The sequence below is a fragment of the Charadrius vociferus genome, unplaced genomic scaffold (assembly GCF_000708025.1).
Source record: "Charadrius vociferus isolate BGI_N301 unplaced genomic scaffold, ASM70802v2 scaffold444, whole genome shotgun sequence".
Classification (NCBI taxonomy): Eukaryota; Metazoa; Chordata; class Aves; order Charadriiformes; family Charadriidae; genus Charadrius; species Charadrius vociferus.
In genome coordinates this window covers 1,066,935-1,079,111 of record NW_009648242.1, presented here as the reverse complement: position 1 = coordinate 1,079,111, position 12,177 = coordinate 1,066,935, and the positions used below count along the sequence as shown (strand labels likewise).

General features: G+C 41.0%; 1 protein-coding gene across 1 annotated transcript; it reads right to left on the bottom strand.

Moving 5' to 3' along the window:
• Positions 1 to 5,684: 5,684 nt before the first annotated feature.
• LOC104285695 (transmembrane protein 14C-like) lies at positions 5,685 to 12,017 on the bottom strand. Its single transcript, XM_009884175.1, has 4 exons — positions 11,938 to 12,017; positions 8,843 to 8,944; positions 6,033 to 6,120; positions 5,685 to 5,854 (listed from the first exon to the last, which is right to left on the bottom strand). The coding sequence occupies exons 1-4, from the start codon at positions 12,011 to 12,013 to the stop codon at positions 5,797 to 5,799; spliced, it is 324 nt and encodes a 107-aa protein (XP_009882477.1). The 5' UTR covers positions 12,014 to 12,017; the 3' UTR covers positions 5,685 to 5,796.
• Between the last annotated feature and the right edge of the window lie 160 nt (positions 12,018 to 12,177).

Below are 12,177 nucleotides of genomic sequence, written 5' to 3'. Positions count from 1 at the left end.
AAGAGTGTTCTTCACTGAGATGCTGCTCAAGCACTGGAACCAGCTCCCAGGGAAGCGGTATGGCCCCAAGCCTGTCACTGTTCGATAAGCATTTGTACAGTGCTCTTAGATACACAGTTTCACTTTTAGGTTGCCCTGTGTGGAGTCAGGAGTTGCACTCGGTGATCCTGCTGAGTTCCTTCCAAATCAGGATATTTTAAGTATTAGTACTAAAACTCAATTCAACTTAGTTACAGTACTTGCAGGACAGGATCTCAAAATACTATGCAAATGCTAACATTTAATGAAACGATAGAAAGGAAATAGACATTTGTCCTACCATAATTTTTCTCATTAGATATTTTTTTAAAGAGTATTAAATTAAAACAAGGACAGACTGTATTAACTACCAGCAATGAAACAGTATCAGACCTACCAATTCTTGCTTCTGGGGTGGGGAACATATTATGACACGCACTGTCTAAAGCAGCAATGTAGACAACAGTCAAGGAAGAGATACAGAAAACATTATCTCCATTTCACAGGTTCAGAAGAGAGGCACAAGAAGACTAAAAAGAACACCCAAAGTCACTTGTGCACTGGACTGAGCTGGGGATATGGTGCAAAACCATAAGCATTTTGATCTGCTCCAATGTGGCACTTCGAGGTAGCAGGAGAGATGTGTACAGATGTCTCCATGCTGTTATTGACGCAACATTTTGCCATTTTAATTGGTAGGGCTTCTGAAGGAATAAAGACTTTCTTCCTTCTGCCATAACTGCCTGGAGGTTCTCCTGACCTTTTTGTCCCCTCCCATTTTTCCAGGTGATTAAATTGTGCAGTCAGAAAGCATGACTATAATGCCAAGAAGCCAGCAATTTTAACACCACAAAAGGATAATTACGTAATACTTCAGGCCATATTAGTTCCAGCACGGACTGACCCTCAGCCGGGGATGACAGAGCGCCAACAGCTCCCAGCTCAATGACTGACAGAACTGGGACATGGCAAATTGCACTTTCGAAGCCCGCAGCAGAACAAGAGTGAGGGGACAGGCTTTGCATTAAAAAGCAGTCATGTACTATATTCTTAGAACAAGGGATAAAATAGGACAGCCCATGACAACTTCCCTTCTAAACCAATTCATTTGAAACATTTTCCACCCTCCTCTCATTCTTCTCCTTTGCTAGTCTGTAACAGACAGCTGGCTGTACTACTAGTGTAACGTAAATTATATTCTTACACTATACTACTGATTTGTACTAAATTAAAGAGGTTTTGCTACCTGTGAATATCGCATTAATTGAAAGAACAGCTTAGGGTGTGACATCTATTGACGGGTGAGTAAAAAGACTGCTTTTCCTCGCTCAACTCAATGCTGCAATTGAGCCTCAGCGTGTGCTTTTTTTGTATTGGAGGCCTCTGTAAAGACTAAGGTTCAATTGAAGCACCCAAGTGTACAAAATCATAGAATCATAGAATGGTTTAGGTTGGAAGGGACCTTAAAGATCATCTAGTTCCAACTCCCCTGCCATGGGCAGGGACACCTCCCACTAGACCTGGTTGCTCAAAGCCCCATCCAGCCTGGCCAGGAACACTTCCAGTTGGTGGGGCATCCACAGCTTCCCAGGGCAGCCTGTTCCAGTGCCTCACCACCCTTAGAGTGAAAAATTTCTTCCTAATATCTAATCTAAATCTACCATCTTCCAGTTTGAAGCCATTACCCCTCGTCCTGTTGCTACATGTCTTTGTAAAAAGGCCCTCCCCAGCTTTCTTGTAGGCCCCCTTTAAGTACTGGAAGGATGCAATAAGATGTCCCCGGAGCCGGAGCCTTCTATTCTCCAGGCTGAACAATCCCAGCTCTCTCAGCCTGTCCTCACAGGAGAGGTGCTCCAGACTCTGATCATTTTTGTGGCCCTCCTCTGGACTCATTCCAACAAGTTCAAGGCTTTCCTATGTTGGGGGGTCCAGAGCTGGGTGCAGTACTCCAGATGGAGTCTCATGAGAGCAGAGGGGCAGAATCACCTCCCTCCACCTGCTGGCCACACCACTTCTGATGCAGCCCAGGATACAACTGGCTTTCTTGGCTACGATTGCACATTGATGGCTAATGTTGAGCTTCTCATCAATCAGCACACCCAGGTCCTTCTCCTCAGGGCTGCTCTCAACCCATTCTCTGCCCAGCCTGTATTTGTGCTTGGGATTGCCCTGACCCAGATGTAGGACCTTGCACTTGGCCTTGCACTTCATGACGTTGGCACGGGCCCACCTCTCCAGCCTGTCCAGGTCTCGCTGGACAGCATCCTTCCCCTCTGGCATGTCTGCTTTGCCACACAGCTTGGTATCATTGGCAAACTTGCTAAGGGTGCACTCGATCCCACTGTCCATGTCACCAACAAAGATGTTGAACAGCACTGGTCCCAGTATCAGCCCCTGAGAAACACCACTCATAACTGGTCTCCACTTAAACATTGAGCCGTTAACCACAACTCTTTGAGTGCAACTGTACAGCCAGTTCTTTATCCACCAAGTGGTCCATCTGTTGAATCCATGTTTCTCCAATTTAGAGACCAGGATATCGTATGGGACAGTGTCAAATGCTTTGTGCACATCCAGGTAGATGACAGGTGGATTGCCTTGTCCACTACCACTGTAACCCCTTTGTAGAAGGCCACCAAATTTGTCAGGCATGACTTGCCCTTGGTGAAGCCATGTTGGCTGCTACCAATCACCTCCTCTTTTTCCATGTGCCTTAGCAGAGTTTCCAGGAGGATCTGCTCCATGATCTTCCCATGCACAGAGGTGAGACTGACTCGCCCGTAGTTCCCTAGGTCTTGCTTTTTTTCCTTTTTGAAAATAGGGGTTGTTTCCCATTTTTCAGTCAGCAGGAACCTCAACAGACTGCCACGACTTCTCAGATATGATGGATAGTGGCTTAGCAACTTTGCTTTTGATTTTGACCCCTCTACCAAATCTTTGCTCACATTTCCACTAACTGGTGGTTTGTAACATTCCCAGCCTGTATTTGCCTGGTGCTGTCCCAGTGTGAGCAACTGGGACACCACAGCTAGAATCCTGAACAGGAAAGGACCTAGGGTTAGCCAGAAGTAAACATATAGCATTAGTGAAATTTAGGTTGTCCCATAGGTTTTTTACCTGCACAGAGAGGGACCTGGGTTCCATTTCTCAGCTTCAGGATATTTCTGTATTTTTGCCAGTTACTGTTTAGCTTTAAAAGACGACTAAGAAAAAAGAGTTGCTCCTGTTCCTACAGGTCCCAGGAATGTTGCACTCTCTTCTCTGTTATCCACTGAAGTGAATAGGAATTTTCCTCCTCTAGTCTCGAGTGAGCCCTCAAGAGAGGTGTGAAATACTTGACATTTCCTATTGCCACTCAACTTCCACCAAGCACTGTAGGTGTCACAGCAACACGTGGAATAGAGGGCCTGGGTCTTCACTCTAGGAAATGAGGATTTGATAACCAAATTCCCTTCTTCTGTTATTACTATAATGTATTCGAGTTCTGGAGTTCATTTCCTAAAAATAACTAAATCACTCTTTCCAAACATTACATCCACACACAAGCTGACTCACAGCATGAAGTTTCACTGAAGCCATGGCATGGCCACAGCAAATTCAATGCAAAAGTAATAATCTCAATTTACACAGAGACCACCCTCAGTTGAAAAAAAAACAAACAAACAAACAAAAAAAACCCCACACACCAAAACCTACACAATAAAAATAGGAAAGAAAATTTGTAGGATTATCTAACAATCAGCCTAAAAGCACAGGCAGTCTGGAGAAAAGGATATTAATGTCTTTAATTCTTGAATGGTTCTAGAAAATTCTATAGCAGGGATGGAATTTACTATTCACTTACACTGGGTGATTTCAAATATATAAAGGTAATTACAAAACCTCTATTAGGTTTTGCTTATAGTGTGGTAAAAAGACACTATGATTTAACCGAGACTAGAGTTTCAGACATGCTTTTACATATTTTTAGTGCTGCTGCCTGCGGATCCATTCTGCATAGATCAGGTTATTTACAGATTAAGTGCCTGGAAACAAGAGAGATTGCAATATGAAATACATTCAAAAACCTGGAATAATTTTATAACTTTTGCTAAGAGAATTAGTAACACACAGCAAAATTGGCCCAACATCTATGGATCTGCTTGTAATTACTACTTTCTACTACAGCAACTTTCAATCTACTACCATTTGGGTTTCCATTGATCCACGACAACAGAAATGTCACTCTGGCTCAATACTGTTAAATGCCAGTGTCAGAACAGGAAACACAAGCTTTGAAGTGACCAATGAAATGGAGCAATTATGTAGTTGAATATTTGCTTCGTGCAGTTTGAGAGAATTGTTAGAAATTCCTCTAAGCACTACAAAATGGGAAGAGCTGTGCATAAGATCTAAGGTAATTTAAACCTGCTTTGCAATAATTATGTTATGCAGTTGACCAAGTTTTGATATAATCAATAGTATAGAGGTCCCAAAGCAAAAATTTAAATAGTCACTACATAAAATATCACTTTAAAATACAAGTTACACACTGTAAGAATCCTAGTATATCCATAATCATATATCACTAAAGCATAAGTTGATGAAATTCTGTCACACATTTCTTGCCTCTCCCTTCCATCACAGTGCTAAGCCTCTGTTAGCTGTGCCTGCACTAATGGAACCGGGAGACTGAGTGTAGGAGGAGCAATCAAAATTGGAGTGTCAATAAAAGCACCAGATGCCACTGATGCCCCTTCCACACTTCAGTCCTCAGGCACCGCAGCAGAACCAGGAACTCTCCTGAATCCATGGTTTCCTAGTAAAGACCAATTTGAAGAGGCACAGCCACTTCCCTAAGTGATAAAAATAAAATGCTGATACATTCTATTGTCAAATAAGTCTGTAAGATCAGAATTACATAGTGTTAACATTAAAGCCATTTTATTCTAGTTACATAGTCCTTTGGACAGATCACATTCAATTGTTCATTTAGCCTAGCACAGATCTCAATTAATCCACAGAGTAAGTTCCTTTCCAACAATAGTTTTAATGCAGTGTTAATAAAGGCTCCTAATTTAAATTTCTGCTCCTCCATTTAAAAAGTGGTTTTTAAGTATCATCAAAAGACAGCACTTCGGTAACAGCTCACTGTAAAGACTTCCACTGAAAGGAAAACATGAAGGTAAAAAAAAAACAAACCAAAAACAACCAAAACAACTCCCTACCCCCATACACACAGAAAGGATACAAAAACATGACAAATAAAGGTTTGTAATAGATTTTACTTGTAGAAAAGCAACATTCTACCATCATTTCACAATTAAAAGGTAAGATTTGTTTGGTGTTATACAGACATTGTGTATCAACTCACAGCCTAACAGGTAAAGCATACCGTAATACTCAGTATGAAAGGTATGAGATACGCTGTTTTATTTAGCCAATTACTCCTGGTGCCTCTTTGTGGATACTTTCTTAATTACAGGTCCTCTCTGCTTCACACGTCAGCAGTATATTTGGGAATATAAAAACTCGAAGTGTTAAAATACATTGAAATGTGCCAGGAAAAATCAAACCCAGGACCAATTTCTCACTACACAGTAATACCTCTACCAGATCACTGAAACAAATGACATCGTGTATATAAAGTATTCGTCCCATCATTCTACTCCCCCCTTCATATAAAAAAGGAAAAAAATTTGTCTTGGTATAGAAAATTGTTCCATCTTCTTGCTTCTACATTCACACAACTTCATTATCAGGTTTCCTTATCCAGATATTAAACTGTAAAATGAACAGTTACTTATCGTGGGGCTTTTCCACCATCTTCAGTGCTAATCTTCCAACCATTAGCAAACTGTATACAGGGAAAAACATAGAATTAAACAACAATAAGAATAATTCGTAAATTCATTTAACTGGTGCATAGAAGCAGAAAAAAGATACACAAAATATGATTCACTCCATCTCAATTTAATTAAGCAAACAAGAAATCAAACATAGGAGGTTAAAAAAAGAAGTATATTGTGTTGTACCTGACACCAGCAATTAGCCCTGCTGGCATGAATTTTCCAGAGTTGTAAAATCTTGTTCCCATGACAGCAGTCAGTGTTCCAGATGTAACTTAAATGAGAGATTATACAGTCCGGTCAGCAGAGATTCATGTGTGAGAGATGCTACAATTCAAAACTAACAGAAAAGAGAGAAATAGTAGTAAAAAGTAAAAGTAAAGTAAAAAGTGAAACAGGGTTATTTTATGTGATGTACCAGGAGAGTCAACAAATTGTGTAAACTTAGGAATGCCTCAGTACGTGAAAAGTGAATATTCTAAATCAAGTTCTAGCAGACAGTGCAGTCCATACACTTCTGCACACATTGTCCTCAAATTTCTTTGTCAAAACGTCTCTACAGACTGGAAATAACCTGCTTGGGAATTCACTCCTTCCCTGTGCATAGGCAAATCACTAAACCCTTGCACCTAATTCCCCCGCTTCTTGTATGAGGGAGAGAGCATTTTCGTGTCTGACTTGTAGTAACATTCTGAGAATTAACTAGTCTATGGTTGGAAAAGACTTTGAAAGGGAAGTGTGCTATGTAAGTGCTAAACATTACCAATCCATTTCAGCCTTGCACCACCTTCACTTAAGATCACAGAGTTAAATCGATCTACCCTGACCACTTGACATAGAGACAGGAGCCAGGTAGTTTCACTGAGCCAGGAATATAGAAAGGGCAATCCCTGGAACACTGTATCTCATACTGATTAAATCCTTAGCCTTAGCATGCATCTGCTGCCCAGTGGTAACAGTTACACATTAGTATGTCCCAACCACACTTATTTTCTACAATTGCTTCTATGTGATGGCTGATGCTGCAGGACCCAGCTCATCTTCAGCCCTAGCCACGGCATCCTTCCTCCCTAACGCCACCCTAAATATCGTCCTTGACATATAACAGTCTCATATAAGTAGATATATAAAAGGCTGGGACCACAGTTTAATACACAAGGAGGAAATAAAATACTTTAGTATTCAGATACCTCAAGGTCTAATCAGCAGCTAGTCTTCAAAATATGCACACCTCACTAAATATAATTTCGTCTAAGACAGCAGTAGAATACACCTTCCTCAAAAACTTTAAAGCATGAAAAGGAGGAGGAAAAGATCCCACACACTACTGAAGTATAGAAATGTATGCCTTTTGCATTTGGGAAAATCCTTTGTCTCAATCCTGTTAAGCTTTCTTTATTTGTAGTTTATTCCAGTTAGTTAGGCTTGACCATGCACAGCTTTTGACCTATCCAGTAGATATGAAAGTGGACTCCACTGTAGACAATGCTGAAGTGGAGAGAAACCCTGGGCCTTCCCCTTTCACTTCTGTCTTTCACATATCAAAGAGCTAGATCCTATGTCACTGCTTCAGTGAACAAATGCTGTAATCAGTGGCAGCTCTTATAAGCACTGACTAAGCAGTGACTCTTCACAGTCAGCTTCTCAAAGTTAGGGAGAAGGGAAGCCTCAGTTCTGAGAAGAAGAAGATACCGCATTACTGAAGCTTGCTTCTCTGTTAAATCTCCCCAGGTGTGCAACACCTTTGTAGTTCTACGTATTTGTCATATATAAAAATAAGCCAATCACAAGCTCTGCCATTACTCAGCAGTAATAAAATAACCTGCTCGGAGTTTGGGCAGTCTGCAGGGGAATCACTCTTCCTGAAATGCTCCAGCTTCCTTTAAGATGCTGAACGTAGGATCCAGCCAAAAAGAGGACACACAGAGGTCAGACATCAATTTACTAGCAGTTCCCTTGCACTATGATCCTTCAAACACACAAGTATGAGACAGGTGCATGGTGGCAGCCACTAATTCAGCCAAGCCTGGGGTGTGAAACATAGCTAGTGTTATAGAACTGTCATGCAGTGATGCCTTCTACAGATCAAGAGAGGAGAGGATACTACTAACAGATACTGGGCAAAGGATTACACAAAACACATGCTCACAAGTATCTGAGATACAGCAGCCTAACAAGTATTAAGCATCAGCTGAGCTGCAGGATTATCTACATTTATTTTCTCAGACAGCTTCAACTGCAAGGTATCCTAACTTAGTGGTGAATGAGAAAAGTTCAAGTCATGTTATTTTGCAACTGGCATGAGCTTCAGGCCTGCACAGGTTAAAGTGATAGGTGATAACTGTCCTAACTCGATCACAACCCTGAGCTCTATATAGTAAACGGCAGAAAGACAAAAATTGCATTTTGGAGATTCACACCATGATACATAAAATTTTTTGAACACAAAATGCCGATTTGATTTTTTTGCTGAAGGATGTAAATTAATGGTATTTGGCTTTTCTTTTTTTTTTAATCACATAAGTTTCACTTTTCCAAGCACACATTTTCCTTCACAACCTCTAGGTTTTTTTGATGTTCAGAAGACAAACTTTAACAATGAATACCAGGTATTTTCCTCTCATGTTGTAGAAGAGGAACAAAAAAGTAAGTTTGAACTATCACCCAAAGCACTTTATACTTCTTGCAAAAGGAATGCAGGAATGTAGTGAGAAATCACTGAGTAAGACACATCAAGACAAGCATTCTTTAATATACATTCTCAATACATTCCTTAAAAAAAAAATTAAATAATGCTAAAAATTCACATTCCAGGGAGACCACTGGAGTTTGGTCACTAACAGAGATTGTCACTAAAGCACAAGTGTAAAGACTGGATTAAAAATAGATTTATAACACCATCAGTTTAACTCAAAGACTTTCAGGTACTCCTTTTAAATACCCAGTTATTTCAGGGTAAATATAATCCCTTCTAATGAAAATTGTAAGTTACTTACTCAGAGAAATCCAAACATTATTTGGATTCTGCGAGAGCTGATACGCCCCCAGTCCAGCCAAACTCCCAAAGAAAAGGCCAGCAGCTAGCGATGGAACGCTACCTGCATAAGTAAAAGATAATACATTTATTAGAAGCTCATAAATAAACTTGCTCATTAGCTTATTTTTGGTGTTTTCCAAATCAGACAACAAAAAAAGGACATTCATTGTTATAAAGCAGATTAGAGAGGTTTTTTTTTCTTTTAAGATATTAGAACCGTGCTGATCTGAACCAAGAGATGTGTCTAAATACTCTTGCACAAGATACCAAGTAGTATTTAATTCTTTAACATGAACATATTTATGATGAAAAGAATAGTGAGAAAAACAAAAGACTTGCTGTTTTCTGTGCAGACCAAAGCATGTTGTTTCAACACAGTGATTTCAGAATTTCTTGAGAGGCAGTAGTCTTAAGATTGGAATGAAAAAGGACACGTAAACTAAACTGGGCAGAAGAGCATTCAGGCAAATAGGAAGTTGCCAAAGAAGAGAGAGGAGTCAAATAAGAGAGGTCATATCTCTTAAGTACACCTGAGATCTGATCCAAAGTTAACTGCAGACTTGGGAAGAAGGTTCCCTGGACTTGCCTAGAGGCTGGATCAAGTCCTCAGTATAAATGATAATCCCGAGCTACCGGAAGACAAAGGATACCACATTCAAATTGGTGATTTATAGATGACATCAAGTAATGATATGGCACGACCACTGCAAGTGGTGAATGCCCTCAATAAGGCTAATGGAGAATTCAGGATTTAATGCTACTGCGGGTGGTTCTTTATATACCCCATTTTTTAGGTTACCTTTAAAAGGACTCGAGATTGCAATGCTAAACTGATAAAGATCTCCTAATGTTACAGGAGGATAGCATATTGCTACCAGAAAGTAATCATTTTTCAGTCATCCACAAGGCAGCTGCAACATCCTTCTTCCAGCTTCACATCCTGCTTCTGGTATAAAAAGCAAGAGCTAAAGACAATAGAAAGCACCAGACATTCTTGCCCATGTGCAAGGAAAAGATATACACTCTAGTGTGGATGCTCTGGACAGAATACAGTTTAGCAATCACCATGTGGTAGCTACAATTCTTTGCAAAAGCCTGAGAGCCGAGAAATGGCCATCGTACCCTTGAATTTTACCTCAAGGCATTGTTTAAGCAGCTGTGGCACATACACTTACTAAAAAAACTACAACACCTCTGGCTCAGGAAGTTCTTAAGTCTCAAAACATGAGGACCCAGAGAACTTACTAAAGGAAGAGAGAAAATAAATAAATAAATACCTGGTTGTAAAAGCCACCTTACCTTTATGGGTAAGAGTTCCACTTCCTTTTGGTTTCTCCAAGTTATCAGTAGGGATATGATAGCTGTTGGTTGTTTGGGTGGGTTTTTTTTAATTTCCCTTAAGTCACCATAGAAGTTCCTGTTCCCCCTTCAAAAATTGCCTTGCCTCAGCATGATCATGTCCTCCCATCCGGGAATGGAGAATAAGAAAGATATCTACTATTTCATAATAGTGTGGCGGTATGCTCCCCTCCCCCTTTTTCTTTCCTGGCTCCTGCTACAGCCATAACTATCAGTGGGGGTTGCGATGGGTTGCACCTGGACTTTGGGGAATTAATGGCAACATAGCCAACACTGTCTGGAATAGGGACCTCGATGCCTCACTACTATGCAAATATGACTATAGGTCAATCATCTTACTCTATAAATAGTGCACAGCTCAGGGCCCGTTGAGCTCCCCTGCGTGGCAGGGGCCTGCACACCAGGATCTCCTTTGAGTAGGGACACCTCTCAAGGTTGTCACTCCTCAAGGTTGAGAGATTCCTTACTGCAACAGATCCTCAGTAAGTGGTTAATAGCATGCTACACTTTGAAATCTTAGCTAAGGATTGATTGCACATATATAATCCTTTAGACATAAACTGTTGACCAAGTCTGGGACTAAGATTGGATCCAGCTGCGCCTAGACTCCTCTCTGAGAAGTTTAGAAAGCAAGGGGGTCCTTTCTGAACCTCATGACTCAATGGGAAGGACTCCCTGACAGTTCTGTCTGACCCCGTCCTCTATGCAGTAAATAACCAAGTGTGCCTTGCCATCGAATCTCATTAAAACAATGTTGCGTTTACTATCAAACTTCGTTAAAAGGTTGTTTTATAACAATAAATATTTCACTGCTGCGCTCTTACAAGTGAGGAGAATCACTCCCTCCACAACAAGTGGCCACAGAGAAATGCGGATGCAATTAGTTACTTAAGTTCTCATTATTGTCCTTCCTAACCTAAACTCCAATCACATCCCAAAGGATAAAGAAAGCCAGTAGAAAACAGACTAGAATAGGCATTAGCATCTATGTAGTGAAATGTGCTGGTAAGATTCTTAGTGACATCAACAATGCAGGAATATGCCTTCATATCACAAACACTAAGATGGCTTAGGGATTTTTGAAGCTGAAAAAGACAGTATTGCATCAGGGATGAATCCACAGTTCCGTCCAGAGGAGAGAAAACTCAGGAAAAGGCCAGGAAATGAGAGCAGTAGGTCAGAGGGTAAGCTTATGATGCAGAGCCCAGAAAAGGAACAAGCTTAAGGACTCATTTGCATTGTTCAGCTTGACTTGGAGAACGGGTCCTTCTGAAAACTCCTTGCAGCTTGCAGTGTACTGCTACCATCAAACATTGAAATGAGAATAAATCTCTAAGGGGGAAAAAAATGGCGATTTACATAATTTGAAGATACAGAACACTTATATTTAAAACAGCAGGGCAAAAGCCTTTCTGAAGCAAACTTACATCAGTTCACCCAAAGAGCACAACGCAGAGGCAGGATACCAGCATCCATCAGAAAGCAGATTGTGGTCTTATCAGCCCAAAGCAGCAGCTCAACCCAAAAAGCACCACACCCCAACAGCAGCAAGTTATCAGCACGTGGCACAAACTGATAAACTTTACATCCCCGTGAACTTCGAGATAGGAGGCTTTTGTAAAAAGCCACCCAGCTCACACGAAGTTATTGGGGAGGGGGGAGTGAAGGAGACAGAAGCACCTTCCCGCATCATACCTGCTTTTGCATAGCCAATGATTCCTCCTGATGCCACCAGAGCGGCGTAGCCAAACCCGAGCCAGTCCACGGCCATGCTGAAAACTAAAAGAGAGATTGGTGTGAGCGCCGGTACCTCTTAATTTTTTAGGCAAAAAGAATAGTAACATTTTGCCGTGGGTGGGTAGGCGGTGGTTCCACGAGCAAGGCCTAAACCCACTCCAAGAGATGAAAACCGATTTATTGGGAACGCAGCCCGGG

Excerpts from the sequence above, each read along its gene's own strand:
- LOC104285695 (XM_009884175.1), bottom strand. The coding sequence starts at position 12,013 with ATGGCCGTGGACTGGCTCGGGTTTGGCTACGCCGCTCTGGTGGCATCA. Across the intron at positions 8,945-11,937 it reads CATTGGCTATGCAAAAGCAG|GTAGCGTTCCATCGCTAGCT; the intron begins GTATGATGCGGG and ends TTACTTATGCAG. Across the intron at positions 6,121-8,842 it reads TAATGTTTGGATTTCTCTGA|TTACATCTGGAACACTGACT; the intron begins GTAAGTAACTTA and ends CTCTCATTTAAG.